Genomic DNA, 14,818 nt, shown 5'->3' with positions numbered 1-14,818 from the left:
TATATGTATTTTATGTATTATTTATATCTAATTTTAGTAATATTTTGAATTAGGTTATGTTAATTTTAGATACATTTTTAATTATTTTATGGGTTTTTTCATGTTATTTATTATTATTATTATTATTTAATATTGCTATTTAGGTTTGTTTTAATTTATTTCCAGTTAATAATTTAGTTAATAGCAGTGCTTCAACTTAAACTAAACAACATTTTTAATGTATAATAATAAAATAATAATAATAATAATAAACTGAAATAAGTTTAACTTTTCCAACTTATATTTACATTTTATTTTATTTCAGCTTTATTTCAATTAACAGAAACAAATAGTTAATATACATAATAGTTTATATTTAACATACTAGTTATATACATGCATATATTTCCATTGAATGGACAAAAAACACTGTTCCACAGAAGAGGAGAAAGTTCTTTGTTGGATTTGCATATTTGTTATTGTAATTTGCAATGCAGACTTGTAGTAGATTTTCAAATTATGTGGGATATTTCCAGACTTTTTTTTGCATTTGCACTTATGAGGCGCCACATTTGCTGAAGTGGACCTGTCTTTGGCTCCACCCACTGTATCCACATGTGTAACCTCAATCACCCACAATGCCAGAGCTCAGAAATCTTCACACGTAAAGTTCTGACCATCAGCAGTGCTCACCTTCATCATCACAGACACCTGTTCTGCAGACTGAACAGATAAGCTCAGGTATGCCTTATTATGATCTACATTACCATATCTACAGCCAGATTAGCAAATCAAACAATGCAAGTGATGCTTATCTTGTTTTTAGAGTAATTTGATGCTAGATGTATTTTCTGTTAAATGGAAAGTTGTGACTGACACTGCTGTTGAGTTTTGGGTTGTGCACTTCACACCAGTATCACTTATTAAAGATACTGTAGAAGGGTTTGTTTTGAAAGCATGGATTTTGTGAGAATCTGACTTAAAATATATAATAATAATAATACAAATTGTGTTCATAGAATAAATGTTATTGTGATTCCCAAACACATTCAGAATGTATTTCTTAAATGTATTCAAATGTATTTTTTATATTGCCTTTAAACTGATGATATTCTATTGTAATTATTAAAACTATTAGGTTAAATAATACACGTAATGCTATTAAAATGTCTTGTTCTTATTGGCACAATTAAGGCATAATTTGGATGATTTCCTGCATTGCACCACTTTAACATGCCAATTCAAAAATAAAAATATATAAATATATTGAAAATATTATTATTATATACACAAGATTGTCCAAGTTCATTAGTTTTCCATAATTAATCATCTCCTTTTCATTCAGTACAAAAGGTGTTGCTGATAGACATGGAGAGCTCCGTTGAGCAGACTCGCTGGGTATCGTCCTCCATGTTGGCATCAGAGGTGATGTCCACTTACCCTCCTGACTCCAGCTATCTGGTCCACACTGAGGAGGGCTCGATGTTCTCCTGCGCTGATGCGGATCACGGCGGCTTGCCCTCTGTGTTCACCAGCCCCATCCACGGCCGCCCATCTGGAGCTTTTCAACACAGCCCAGGTCAGTGACGGCGCACCATCACAAAAGTATTGTGGTAGTATCATGGTACAGGTATAGATTCACATGGTACTTGTATATACAGTACACTGCCTACCATTTTCTGTTCGAATATATTTTCACATTTATTTTATTCCTGAATTTTCAGCATCATTACTCTAGTCTTAAGTCACATGATCCTTCAGAAATCATTCTAATATGCCGATTTGCTGCACATGAAAAGTTGAAAACTGTTGTTCTACTTAATATTTTTGTGGAAACAGTGATACATTTGTTTTCAATATTTGTTGATAAATAGAGAGTGCAAAAGAAGAGAATTTATTTTGTAACTTTTGTAACATTATAAATGTCTTTACTGTCACTTTTGATCAATTTAACGCATTCTTGCTATATAAAAGTATTAATTTCTTCTTTTTTTTTTTAAAGAAGCTTACTGACCCTAAACTTTGGAACAGTAGTGTATACTGTACTGTAGCACTGAAAAGATACCATATTCATATACCACGATTTTTACATGATAACTTGATAAGAAGTTTTACATGATAAGAACCAAAGGCTTATAAAGAGGACCCTCTAGTACAAAGAAATGAAATGTGAAAGTATGGGACTGCGTCAGTAAGTCAAATTATCTAGCCAGAGTTAATGAAACTAAAACTATTGCTGATTTAATTGTGCTCTTGTGCTTTAGTAACTTTGATGCACCAGATGTTAGTTATTTTAAAACTCATTTCATAAAAACTTCAGCACTGGTTATATTTCAAATGCATTGTCTTTTCAGAAGGACAAATGATGACCCTAGCTTTAACCAGTTACACTAAAATGAATGCCATTGACTGTTTTAAGTAAAAGTTGAGTAAAAAAAACAAAAAATCTATTTTCTAGTTGACTCAATACAAGGAGAGTCGACATCTACATTAAACTGTTACTTTTGAAATGTAAGTGATACAGTTGATGTCCAAATATTTTCTCTTACTCTTACTAAATAACACATACTTACTCATACCAGTTTACATTTATGCAGTTTAATATGCAAAGTCATTTAATGGTCCTCCTTTAAAGTATAAATTCTATGTCTCTGTGATGCTATCAAAACGCTCTTTTTAACTCTAGAAACTTGTCATTTTCCTGATTTTAGTTGCTTTCTTTGAGTATTCCTCCCTCTCTTCCTCAGTATATCCCGTTTACTCCTCTCCATTCCTCGGCAACCTGTCCTGGCTTGAAGGTTCAAACGGATCCTCTCTAACCAACCTCTTCCCATCATCCCCGTCGTCCTGGCATGGCAGTGCATTTTCCAAGACGTCCTCCCCATCCTTCCATGTCTCCACATCCCTCCCCTCCGCCAGACCGCCTCGTTCGGCCCTTCCCTCCCCTATCCTGGACCAGAAGGAGAGTGTGAAAGGAGAGAGATTGAGTCCTCCTGGAGGAGGTGAGGCATTTGGCGGGATGTTCCCTCTAAACCCTTCAGTGAGCGGTGTGTATGCTCACACACACTCCTCAAAAGCACACTCGCAGTCACTGGCCCACATCAGTCCCTACGGGAGCTTCACGCAAGATTACAGCAGTTCAGCTCTCTACGCTCCCTCGTCCTTCTCACCGAAATTATGCAGCAAGATGAGATTCTCCCCTTTAGGTGAGGAAGTATCATAACAGGCAGGTAATGTGGGCTGGCGCTGGTGTTGTCCTAGAGTCAAACCTTTCATGATGTGATTGTGTGTAATATAGCTGAATGTAAAAGGTCTGCAAAGTTTCAAAGTTCACGATCCATTGAGTTATTGTCTCCCGAAAGAAAGAATCGATTCTGAACTGCCTGAATCAAGTCGTTATTCCAGTCTTACTTCCTGCTCAGACATACATAGGTTTGTTTCAAATTTGCATAATGTCTGTTTTCTTGATGTCTATCTATTTTGACCCTCATACTCTGTAGTTTTTGACATGTCGAGATGATTGAGGACTCCGGCTCGAATTGATACGGTAAAACCGACGTTGCTGTTCGTATCACTGTAACTAGTGCTGAGGAATCCTCCAGAGCTGAAATTCAGATATGATAATGAGCGTTTGCGTTGAGGCACTTTAGCTGTCGACCAATCACAACAGACTAAGCCATCTGACCAATCACAGCGGAGTAGGCTCTCGGAAAGGAGGAGTTTAGAAAGACTGAATCCTTGATCAAACCGGTTTTTAGACACTTTGAGAAAAGAGGTGATGCTGCAAACGTATATTATGAGAAAATTTAAGTGTTTTTTGACTTTGGATTAATGTAAACTTATTGTACGAAACTTACAAAACAAAATTAGGAACCTCTAAAATAGCGTCCAAACGAACAACACAAAAATACCGAACGATTAGAACTTTTACCGTCCCAACAAATATAATAAATACATTTTAAAAAGTAAGTAATAATATTACAAATTCTGGTATTTTAGTAAAAATGTGTTAAAAAATAAGGTTCTTCAGATCTGCACATTGGTTTCTGAAATCTGTTCATAGTTTCACATGATGTCACATTCTTATATGAATGCCCACCTTGACGGTTATTTTTTACCAGGTACTAATGTACTAAGAGAGTGATATTAAAACACCAAATACAGTGTAAAAAAATGGTTGATGAAATTACAGGACCAAAATCAATATACTCCTTATTTAATGAAACTAAAACAGAAAATGAATGCAACACGTTTTAAGTTAAAGGGATACTCCACCATTTTTTCATATTAAACTATGTTATTCCCTTAACTAAGACGAGTTGACACATACCTCTCTCGTCTCAGTGCGTGCACTCAATCGCTCTGGCGCGTGGTGAGACTTTGATAGCACTTAGCTTAGCCCAGTGTATTCAATGGTATCTAACAGCAATGAATTTAGAAGTGACCAAACACATCAACGTTTTCCCTATTTAAAAACAGTTACACGAGTAGTTACACGACCAAGTATGGTGACACAAAATAAAACGTGACGCTTTTCTAAGCGGGTTAAAAAGGTTAACTATAATGTATGGCGGAATAGCACTTTTGGGAGTAATTCGACTCGGCGCAGTAAAAAGTCTCGCCTGATCCTCTTCCCACTATTGACAGAAGAGCGATTGAGTGCACGCACTGAGATGAGAGAGGTATGCATCAACTCGTCTTAGTTAAGGGAATAACATAGTTTAATATGAAAAAACGGTGGAGTATCCCTTTAAGCATTTTCCCATAGAAATCTATTATAAAGACAATTTAGCTCTTTGCGTTTATATTTGTATGTATCATCATCAATAAGGTGTTTATTGAATTAATCACTGCCTTGGTACAGCTGTACCATCAGCGGTACATACACATGTTAAGCATTTAGAATGTCCCGTTGTTTAAAGTGATGGAAAAAGTCTGGCAGGTGCTGGATAACTTGGAGTTTGTTAACATATCTTTGTTTTTCCTCTTTTACGAGGTGATCTGAATATTTGTGGCTTAAAACAGAAATGACAGGCCTGTGCTGTATTTCTATAGATGTTTTGCCCATCTGTTTTTTGTGTGTGTGTGCCAGTCACATGACTAAAAACTATAAAGCACCAGTACATAGATGGCTTAATAAAGAACAAAAAAAATAATGTTCTTTGTGGAAATTAAACAGGTTCTCGAATGACATTAGCCTGTTAGCATTCTAACTAGAACCTTTAGAGTGTACGTTTCATTGTGTATTTTTGTTAAATATGCTAATTAAACATCGTCTCCAATCTTTTGTGGTGACAGATACGCGTGAGTGTGTGAACTGTGGGGCCACTGCCACCCCTCTGTGGCGGCGTGATGGAACGGGCCACTACCTCTGCAATGCCTGCGGACTGTACCAAAAGATGAACAGACAGAACAGGCCTCTCATCCGACCCAAGAAGAGACTGGTACACCTCACTGATCCTCAGTTCACTGATAATCAAGAGAAGTTACAAAAAAGGCTACATTTATTTGATCATAAATACAGTAAAAACTTTAATATTGTGAAAACAGAACTCTTTTATATCCTAATCTATTTTAAAATGTAATTCATTCCTGTGATGCAAATCTGAATTTTCAACATCATTACTCCAGTCTTCAGTGTCACATGATCCTTCAGAAATCATTCTAATAGGCTGATTTGCTCCTAATATTATCAATGTTGAAAACTTAATATTTTTGTGGAAACGGTGATACATTTGTTTTGCAGGAATCTTTGATGAATAGAAAGTTGAAAAGAACAGTGTTTATTTAAGATAGAAATCTTTTTGTGACATTACTGTCACTTTTCTGTCACTGTTTATAAGACGCAGAGTGACTCTAGCCTTCGTCTCTCTTTCTGTAGGTCATCAGTAAGCGAATAGGAACTCAATGTGCGAACTGCCAGACCAGCACCACCACACTGTGGAGACGCAACGCCAGCGGAGAGCCCGTGTGTAACGCTTGCGGACTCTATTTCAAGCTTCACAATGTGAGCAGTTTCACTCATTTTACTTGACTGTTTTTGTCTTAAAATGCCAAAATCTTATTCGGTTAATTTAGTAAAAGCTGATTTGTATAATTTTAGTGGACGAATTTGTGTTGTCACTCAAAACCTAGCAGTACATTTTTGCCAGCATTTGTGCCGTTTCCCTGATTTGCATAACTTCTTTTTGTGGATCCAGTGCTAAAACAATGCAAAAAAAAAACCAGTGAATTCTTAGTCAATTACTTCCTGGAATTCTGTGGCACTTTCAAAACATGTGTCAACATTTCAACTAACCTTTTCCCACCAATTTCAACCCATTTGTCATTATTTTTGCAATTCCAATTGGTACAGCTAATGGCACAGCAATCACACATAGCAGCTCTAAAGGTGCTGTATGTCATTTTTTGACTGTACTAAAGCATACAAATACCATAATGTGTTTGAAGACATTTACAAAACATGCATTGTTTCCCTAAAAATCAATGCTACAGAGTTATTTTACTCTGAAATGTGCGTTCCGTGTCGAAAAGTCTGTTTTTGTTTTGATCCGTGTGAATCCGCCCACCGCCAATTCACCCAATAGTATTTCAACTCTCCGGGTTTCCAGTTGGAGGAAAACACAACATATTGTAGCCATTGAAACCAGCAACCAAACTCTGTCAGATATTGCAGATTCTACTTGACCTTAAAAAGCCTCGGCATCCATCTGAAAATCTCTATGAACGGGAGTATACTAAAACGTGGATAAATCAGCTCATCAGCTTACAGTGTGTAAGTCTCTTCACCTTCCATTGTCAACTGCGCTCGCTCCTGTTGTGTGTCCTCAATCTGGAAACCCGCATGAGCGTTGAGTCTGAGGAGGACGGGGGAAAAACTCTCTCCAATATTTAGATTTTGGACTGCAGTACCCATTTCAACCACTAGCTGTCAATATTACATACTGCACCTTTAACTGCAATCTTGTGCTTAATATTTTCAATCATCCTCATCAGGTGAACAGACCGCTGACTATGAAGAAGGAAGGCATTCAGACACGCAACCGTAAAGTGTCCAGCAAGAGCAGAAAAGGGAAGAAGTTTAGCACTGCAGAGGAGAATCTCTATTGGGATTTTTCGAAGAATCCTGCCTCTGATCAGTATTTCGACATGTATCCTCAGAGTCCAGGAGCTCTGGGGGTCTACAGTCATTCTTCCCATTCACTGCCGCCCACAGCTGCCTTCCACAGCCATGCCACCCTGCCCTACCCATACCACCCGTCGGCTGCCATCCTACCCAGCATGATGTGAGAGGACCTGGACAAAAGACTATGTACAAAACACTCAACATTGCCATCTGTTCAGATACTCATCATAAACATACTTGGAAACTTTACAGATGTGGATGCATGAAAAAGCATGAGGGGAATATATAGTTGCCCTAAAAATATTTGGACAAGTCACAAATTTAATTTTTCATTGCTTTATATGCAAAATATCAAACCAGGTGACATTTATTTTAAATAAAGACACACTTATCAAGTTAGAAAAGCATCATGACACTTTGTGAAGAATTAGTGGATCATTAAATTGATCAAGTGACAGTAAAGACATTTATAATGCTACAAAATATTTCTATTTCAAATAAATACTGTTCTTTTGAACTTTCTATATATCAAAGAATCCTGAAAAATATATCATGGTTTCTACGAACATATTAAGCGGCACAATTTTTTTTCAACATTGATAATAATCGGAAATGTTTCTCGAGCAGCAAATCATCATATTAGAATGACTTCTGAAGGATCATGTGACACTGAAGACTGGAGTAATGATGCTGAAAAGTCAGCTTTGCATCACAGGACTAAATCACATTTTACAATATATTCAAAGTAATAATATTTTTTGATCAAATGCATGCAGCCTTGGTGAGCATAAGAGACTTCTTTCTAAAACATTGAATAATCTTACTCGCCCCAAACATATGTACAGTAGTTTATATATAGACTACATTTATTTTTCTTCAGTGTTTGTAACCACTTTTCTTTAACAACTTTCTTTTTTTAAAGCATTTTTAACTGTTGAATGTTTTTAAAGTGTTTTACAGAAAATAAATGTTGTTTACAAATAAAAGTTTACATGAAGCACCTTTTCTTTTTGCATTTGCTGTAATTGACGGCCAAACTCAGTTGAGAAGCCTTAGAGACTATATTCAAAACAGAGTCTCCGTATCGACACGGCGAGGCTCCTTAACATCACTGCATCTTAACAGACGTTTCAATCTGACGTGGTTTTTCTATGGCACCATTGTGAGCTCTGCTGCTTGGATGAATTAGCTCGTAGTGGGAGTTAGACAGTTACAATGTGCAATGACATCACATGCAAATCCAGCACTTTCCATAGTGCAGTGGTGCAGCTAGTATAGGATACAGTCCAGTAATGTCACACTCCTTTACCCGTATGAGCTGTTCAGTGCCAATTCAAAACATTTGGTAAGACAGAATCTTTCACAATACACATCATTTCAAAGCAGCTTTATAGAAAGTGCATTAAAGTACATTTCAGAAATGTACATATACAAAGTCACAGCTAAAGTTATTAATTTAAACAATGTAATAATTTAATGCAGAAACAATGAGCTCATTGAAGTAATGAATACTTGTTTGTTAACAAATGATTATGACATTTAGAAAATATAGCATTGGTGCAAAATACTCCTCTCTATAGCAAATTTTGGTAACACTTTATTTTACAGTGTCATTGTTATGTTACATGTAATTACTGTAGTAATAACTATAAATTATGCATAATTACATGCAATTAACCCTAAATCAAACCTTCATCCTAATCCTAACCCTATAGTAAGTAGCCTACATGTAGTTAATTATTATTACTCAGTAGGCTACTTAAATGTATAATTACACTGTAATACTGACACCTTAAAATATAGTGTAACCCACATTTTTCTAGCCAACAAACGTGCTATGGTCATGGCTTTCCATGTAACGTTATGTGACGTTCTCCACTTTTATTGACCATTTTCCATGAAAAACACTGATTGATCGATATTATGAGGCATATACATTTCGGTAAGTTGTAATCTTTCAACATACCTATTGTTGATTCGTGTTTGTTTACTATTAACTAGTAAAGAGGAGCTAATCTGAGATGATCGCTTCACGTGCCGCTTGAACTGAGGCAAGCGCCAAAACAGTATTTATTGTTTGAATTTCGTAATAAAATTGACAGAATTTGAGAGGTTCATATTTATGTCATATGTAAAGTAACCTGCTCTGTCTTGTCTGTCGGTGTCAGTGTCCTCTTCTTCGCGATTTTTCTCTGCGTGAGAAAATGGATGTTGTGAAACGTGAGAGCGTGTGAAAAGAGTCAGTTGCGCGAGTCTCACGCTGAATGAGTGAGAGTTGGCAAATCATAGCATAGCTTAGTTTTGCAAGTCAAAGGCAAATTTATAGATGTTCAACTTTCTTATTTCTCCCTGTGGAAATATTTGTGTGTGTGAATGATAAAATGTTTTGTTTTGTACTTCTCTCTCTCTCTCTCTCTCTCTCTCTTTCTCTCTCTCTCTCTCTGTAAGTTGATGTCTATATGTGACCCTGCGATCACAAAACCAGTCACAAGTCGCACGGGTATATTTGTGGCGATAGCCAACAATACATTGTATGGGTCAAAATTATCGATTTTTCCTTTATGCCAAAAATCATTAGGATATTAAGTAAAGATCATGTTCCATGAAGATATTTTGTAAATTTCCTACCCTAAATATATAAAACATTTATTTTTGTAAGTGAATTCAGCACAATCGCGAACTTAAATGGACAATTTTAAAGGCGATTTTCTCAATGTTTTGATTTTTTTTGCACCCTCAGATTGCAGATTTTCTGAGATTGTCCAATATCCTAACAAACCATACATCAATGGAAAGCTTATTTATTCAGCTTTCAGATGAAATATACATCTCAATTTTAAAAAATTGACCCATGTGACTGGTTTTGTGGTCCAGGGTCACAAGCCAAATACAAATTTCCACCTTGCGCATAATAAAAGTTAATAACTAATCATGTCGCTTCCTAAACAGTACAGTATCATTCTTGATATTCATTAAAACTACATTTCTGCCATATGCAAGCAGATTGAATTAAGGACCTATCAGCCTGCGCATAGAGTTTCATGACAGATGTTTTGTATTTTTGTGAGGATTGCCCGTGCAAAACTCACTGCATCAATGATCGGATGTTGTGTGAGGTTGCCAGGGTGTTGCTATGCAGTTGCTAATGTGTTCTGAGCGTTATTAAGATGTTGCTATGTGGTTGCTTTCCAGTCAAAAATCATAACGCTGACCAACCTGTCATCAGATTGAGTGTCAAGAAAGGCCCACGATATTCACCCAAACACATGCACACTATTTTCCCGGCCTCTTTGAGTTAATAAATTGGCATCGCTGAGTGAATTCTTCCATGCCGGTATGGAAAAACGGCTCAGCGGTGTGAAATATGGATTTGTGTCTCAGTTTTACTCTGGTTGGTGATGATATCTCAGATAGGGCCCCTCCCTCTCCTCCATCTGTTTCCATCTCTCATGGTTGACCACATAGCTCTGCTCCCTTGGCTTCTAGTGGAGCCTCATTGTGCAACGCAGGCGGCTTCTGGTTTTCCGGACTCTATTAAAAAAAAGTGCAGAAGGGAAAAGGAGATGCACAGAAGAAGGCTGCAAGCTTTTAGAGCCTGGTACACGAGGCACATCATTCGCTTTTTTCTGTCATCGGCTTCCTCCATTCAGGGTGAAGCCGTGTTATCTGGTGGAGTCGGCACCATAGTGAGGGGGAAATGGTACTGAGTGACTCGGAGAGATTAGCAACCACAGGACAGGTCCAACCAACACGTACAGGCCTGTACGTTAGCGCTCACCAGATCCGCCGCGCTCGCGCTTGCAAACTCTTTTCCATTCATGTAAACAGACTAGCAAAGACACACAATCACATCTTTACATCTGATCTGCACAGGTCACAAGGTCAGAGCCCTCCTCTAGAAGAGCCTGACTAAACTGCCTGTGTGCAAACTGTTGATCACATTATAAATAGTCTGATTGGAAGCTAATTTTGTTTGGCATGAAATACACATTTTGAGAAGAGCATTTTTGGAGTCCTTTATGGAAAAGTTGTATAAGAAAAGTCAAGAAAATGTTCGGTAACACTTTATTTCGATGATCCACTTTTGACATTTACTAACTAAGTAACTTTGCAACTACATGTCAACTAGCAGTCATTAGAGTATTAGTAGACTGTCTGCTTAATATCTGATAACACTTTATTTTGATGTTCCCTCAATAGAAATTCTACTACTGACTATAAGTAACTTTGCAACTACATGTCAACTTATTCTACTAACCCAAACCTAACAGTCTACTAATACTCTAATGAGAGTTAGTTGACATGTAGTTGCAAAGCTTCTTATAATCAGTAGAATGTCTAAAGTGGATCATCAAAATAAAGTGTAACCAAATGTTCCTGCAGGTATGATTAGTTAGATTAGTACTTTTGATGGTCTCCACCAATGGGTCAAGAAACTGCTGGTTGACCCCACTGACCCCATAGTTAACGCATCTTACTCCTTTGACAGCCATTCAAAGGTAACCGTGCATTCTGATGAAATATAACTTGAAATATTTAATTATTGTAGTTGTTTTATCAGTGCCGACTGTTTTATAGAGCACTGGTTCTTAGGGGGCCGCAGGATGATTTAAAAGTATTAAGATATTAAATTAATGTATTCAAATATATAATAATTGAATAATTGAACTCTAATCTAAATTAAAATGCTAAAAAAAAACAAGATCAAGATGTAAATGAAGTCTCATTTCTTCTCTCCTCCCACCCCATCAATAACTAATAATTTTATTGAAGAACATACAGTTACTTTCATTTAATATATCAATAATCCACCAGTTTCCAACAAGCAGATTTGTCATAATTACAGCAAAATGACTGAAAATAGCTTAGCCTAGGTGTTTTAAATTTTTTAGATGCAACGGACCCCCAAATTTGTATCATCCTTGTGCGAGGGTACGACACAAAATGTAAAAGAAAGCTATATATTTTCATGTATAATTTATACAGTGAAAAATTAATATTATAAATATGTGTGAAATATTAGTTGGAGTATATTTAACTTCTATTACATTACATTAACCTACATTACATTACATTTATTATGTTTTTTTTCTACTCAGTGTACTCTATTGTTAGATGTTGGCTATTAATTATTTATTTGTAATTTTTTATGATTTATTTATTATTTTAATAATTTTCTGTTTTGTTTTTTAATCAGATTTATTGATTTACTTAATTACTTATCTTCTTTTTTAAAACATAATTTAGGGCGAATTCAGGTTGATTGGGACACTTTCCCCCCAAAAGTGTCCCAATCAACCTGAATTCACCCTTATTTATTTTATAAATACACAGGAAAATTCACCTTTTTTTTTTTCACAGTCCCCCAAGAACTCCCTTGAGGACCTCAGTTTGCAAACTCCCATATGGGTTGCTTTGAATATTGTCTTATTGTGCAGTTTGGCTTATTGTGCCCTTACATAAATTGAGAAAAAAGAAAACAGAAATCAAATAAATAAATAAAAAGAAACAGGGTGTACTGGTAAATTGTGTTCATATCTCTGGATTTATTTATTTATTTTAAGAATTTAATTATTTAATTATTATGTAAAATCTCTTGTGCCAAGCGAAATAACAATTTTGTCGTTTCATAAACACATTTTCCTGTTAACGCTCGTTAAATATGCAACAGTGACCTCCAGCGTTACAGCACAGACTAACAGCGAGCACGCGCTTTGCGTTTTACTGACGTAATTTTAGTGCGCCTGCTCGTAGAAACATAAGTGGGAAGAATGGCAGTTGAACTTGACTTAAAGATGAATCCTGAAAGGAGCGGAGCTAAGCCGTTTGCGACGTGTGTTTTAACTGTTCACTAGTTCACATACTAATAGTCCAGTCATTTTATGAAAAAAGGTTGAACAAATTGCAACAGAAGCAAACTCAACTGATTTTGTATCATCAATATGTCCCGAGTAAGGAAAAAAGCCCCGAAGAATCGAAAATTCCCAAATATACCCCATTCATACAGTAGCCTACGCATATTCATTATTTTTCTTACGTTTAACCTTTAGATATCACCATGACAATTACTGAGTTGATTACTTACATCAAGACAAACAAAAAATGTATTACAAGTTTTTTGAAATTGTTAACATGGACAAACGGTGCATGATCTAATTACGTATGTGCTAATTTGCATAAATACCACAACAGATCTAAACATTGGGTAAAGCCAGGTGAAAATGTCTTGTTGAATCTTGGTGACACATAACAGTAAAATACTTAATGTTAAGGTCTGAATGGAACCCATTTAGGCTACCCATGAGCATTAATACATAGAGGCAGGAAGAAGTTCTTTAGAACCCATACACAAAATAAATATATTTGAAATATATTTTCAGTATATATTTTGGAATATATGCAAATATTTGAAATTGGCCCAATAAATATATTTCACACTTAACATCATATATTTTTGTTATATTTCAGAATATATTTCAATGTATTTTTTTCTGTATGGGTCCCCAAAAGTGTCAAAATATATGTGGCAGTGGCATATATTCCAAATACATTGAAATATATTCTGAAATATAACAAAAATATATGATGTTAAGTGTGAAATATATTTATTGGGCCAATTTCAAATATTTGCATATATTCCAAAATATATACTGAAAATATATATTTCAAATATATTTCTTTTGTGTAGGGGAAACCAGCCTTTATTAATTATTATTGCAGAGATGGGTTAGAGCTGGGTCCGTGGGACTGTTTCTGGGGGACGAGTCTGAGGGAAGAACAGGAGACGATGGTAAGGAGAAGGCAAAAGACAAAAGGTTGGCAAAATGAAAAGTGAATCCCCAGAAACAGTCCCACGGACCCAGCCCTAAACCCCATCTCTGCTATAATAATTAATAAATGCTGGTTTCTAAAGAACTTCTTCCTGCCTCTATGTATTAATGCTCATGGGTAGCCGAAATGGGCTCCATTCAGACCTTAACATTAAGTATTTTACTCTTATGTGTCACCAAGATTCAACAAGACATTTTCACCTGGCTATATCCAATGTTTAGATCTGTTGTGGTATAAATGCAAATTAGCACTCGTAATTAGATCATGCACCGTTTGTCCATGTTAACAAACAATTAAAAAAAACTTGTAATACATTTTTGTTTATCTTGATGTAAGTAATCAACTCGTTACATTTTTTACCCTAGGCCTACTCATAGGCGTACTGTATGAATTGGGTAGGCCTATATTTGGGTCTTTTTCGAAACTTTCCCCTATGCGATTCTTCGGGGATTTTCCCTCTCACTCAGGACATATTGAGGATACAAAATCAGTTGAGTTTGCTTCTGTTGCAATTTGTTCAAGGTTGACCCCCATTTTGGCTTAAAATGACTGGACTATATAAAGTCACATTCTCTATTCATTGGACCAAGTTTTGCAGGTCAATTATTCAGGTGAACACATCGACGAGATCAGCACTGTCAGGATGGACCGATCACAGTCGTTTGTGTTTACTGGAAATGATAAGTGGTGTGAAGGATTTTCCTATAAACCACTTGATTTGAAATGACATGTTTTACGCTTATACGCTTAAATAAGAGTTGTAAGTTAATGCTGCCAGTGAGACGTGCTGCCAGCTGAATGTAACTACTGTCACATTCCTCTGTCTGAGTCTGAGCCTTCACGCGCCCCGTAGCGGAGGAACCGCTTTATGTCTCATCGAAA

At 36.1% G+C, this 14,818-nt stretch overlaps 1 protein-coding gene across 1 annotated transcript; it reads left to right on the top strand.

Annotated features, from left to right (window-relative positions):
* Positions 1 to 221: 221 nt before the first annotated feature.
* Positions 222 to 8,102, top strand: gata1b (GATA binding protein 1b). Its single transcript, XM_082189029.1, has 6 exons — positions 222 to 720; positions 1,325 to 1,558; positions 2,727 to 3,185; positions 5,278 to 5,423; positions 5,861 to 5,986; positions 6,976 to 8,102. Exons 2-6 carry the CDS (start codon positions 1,348 to 1,350, stop codon positions 7,267 to 7,269), a joined length of 1,236 nt encoding a protein of 411 aa, XP_082045155.1. The 5' UTR covers positions 222 to 720; positions 1,325 to 1,347; the 3' UTR covers positions 7,270 to 8,102.
* Positions 8,103 to 14,818: the final 6,716 nt, after the last annotated feature.

The sequence above is a fragment of the Leuciscus leuciscus genome (genome assembly GCF_965113295.1).
Source record: "Leuciscus leuciscus genome assembly, chromosome: 13".
In the NCBI taxonomy this organism is placed as follows: Eukaryota; Metazoa; Chordata; class Actinopteri; order Cypriniformes; family Leuciscidae; genus Leuciscus; species Leuciscus leuciscus.
Note: the sequence above shows the minus strand (reverse complement) of the source record. Positions and strands in the feature narration are given on the sequence as shown.

Bases quoted from the DNA above. Each gene is read 5' to 3' on its own strand.
- gata1b (XM_082189029.1), top strand. From the start codon at position 1,348: ATGGAGAGCTCCGTTGAGCAGACTCGCTGGGTATCGTCCTCCATGTTG. The intron at 3,186-5,277 runs GTGAGGAAGTAT...TTGTGGTGACAG, and splicing joins GATGAGATTCTCCCCTTTAG to ATACGCGTGAGTGTGTGAAC. The intron at 5,424-5,860 runs GTACACCTCACT...CTCTTTCTGTAG, and splicing joins TCCGACCCAAGAAGAGACTG to GTCATCAGTAAGCGAATAGG.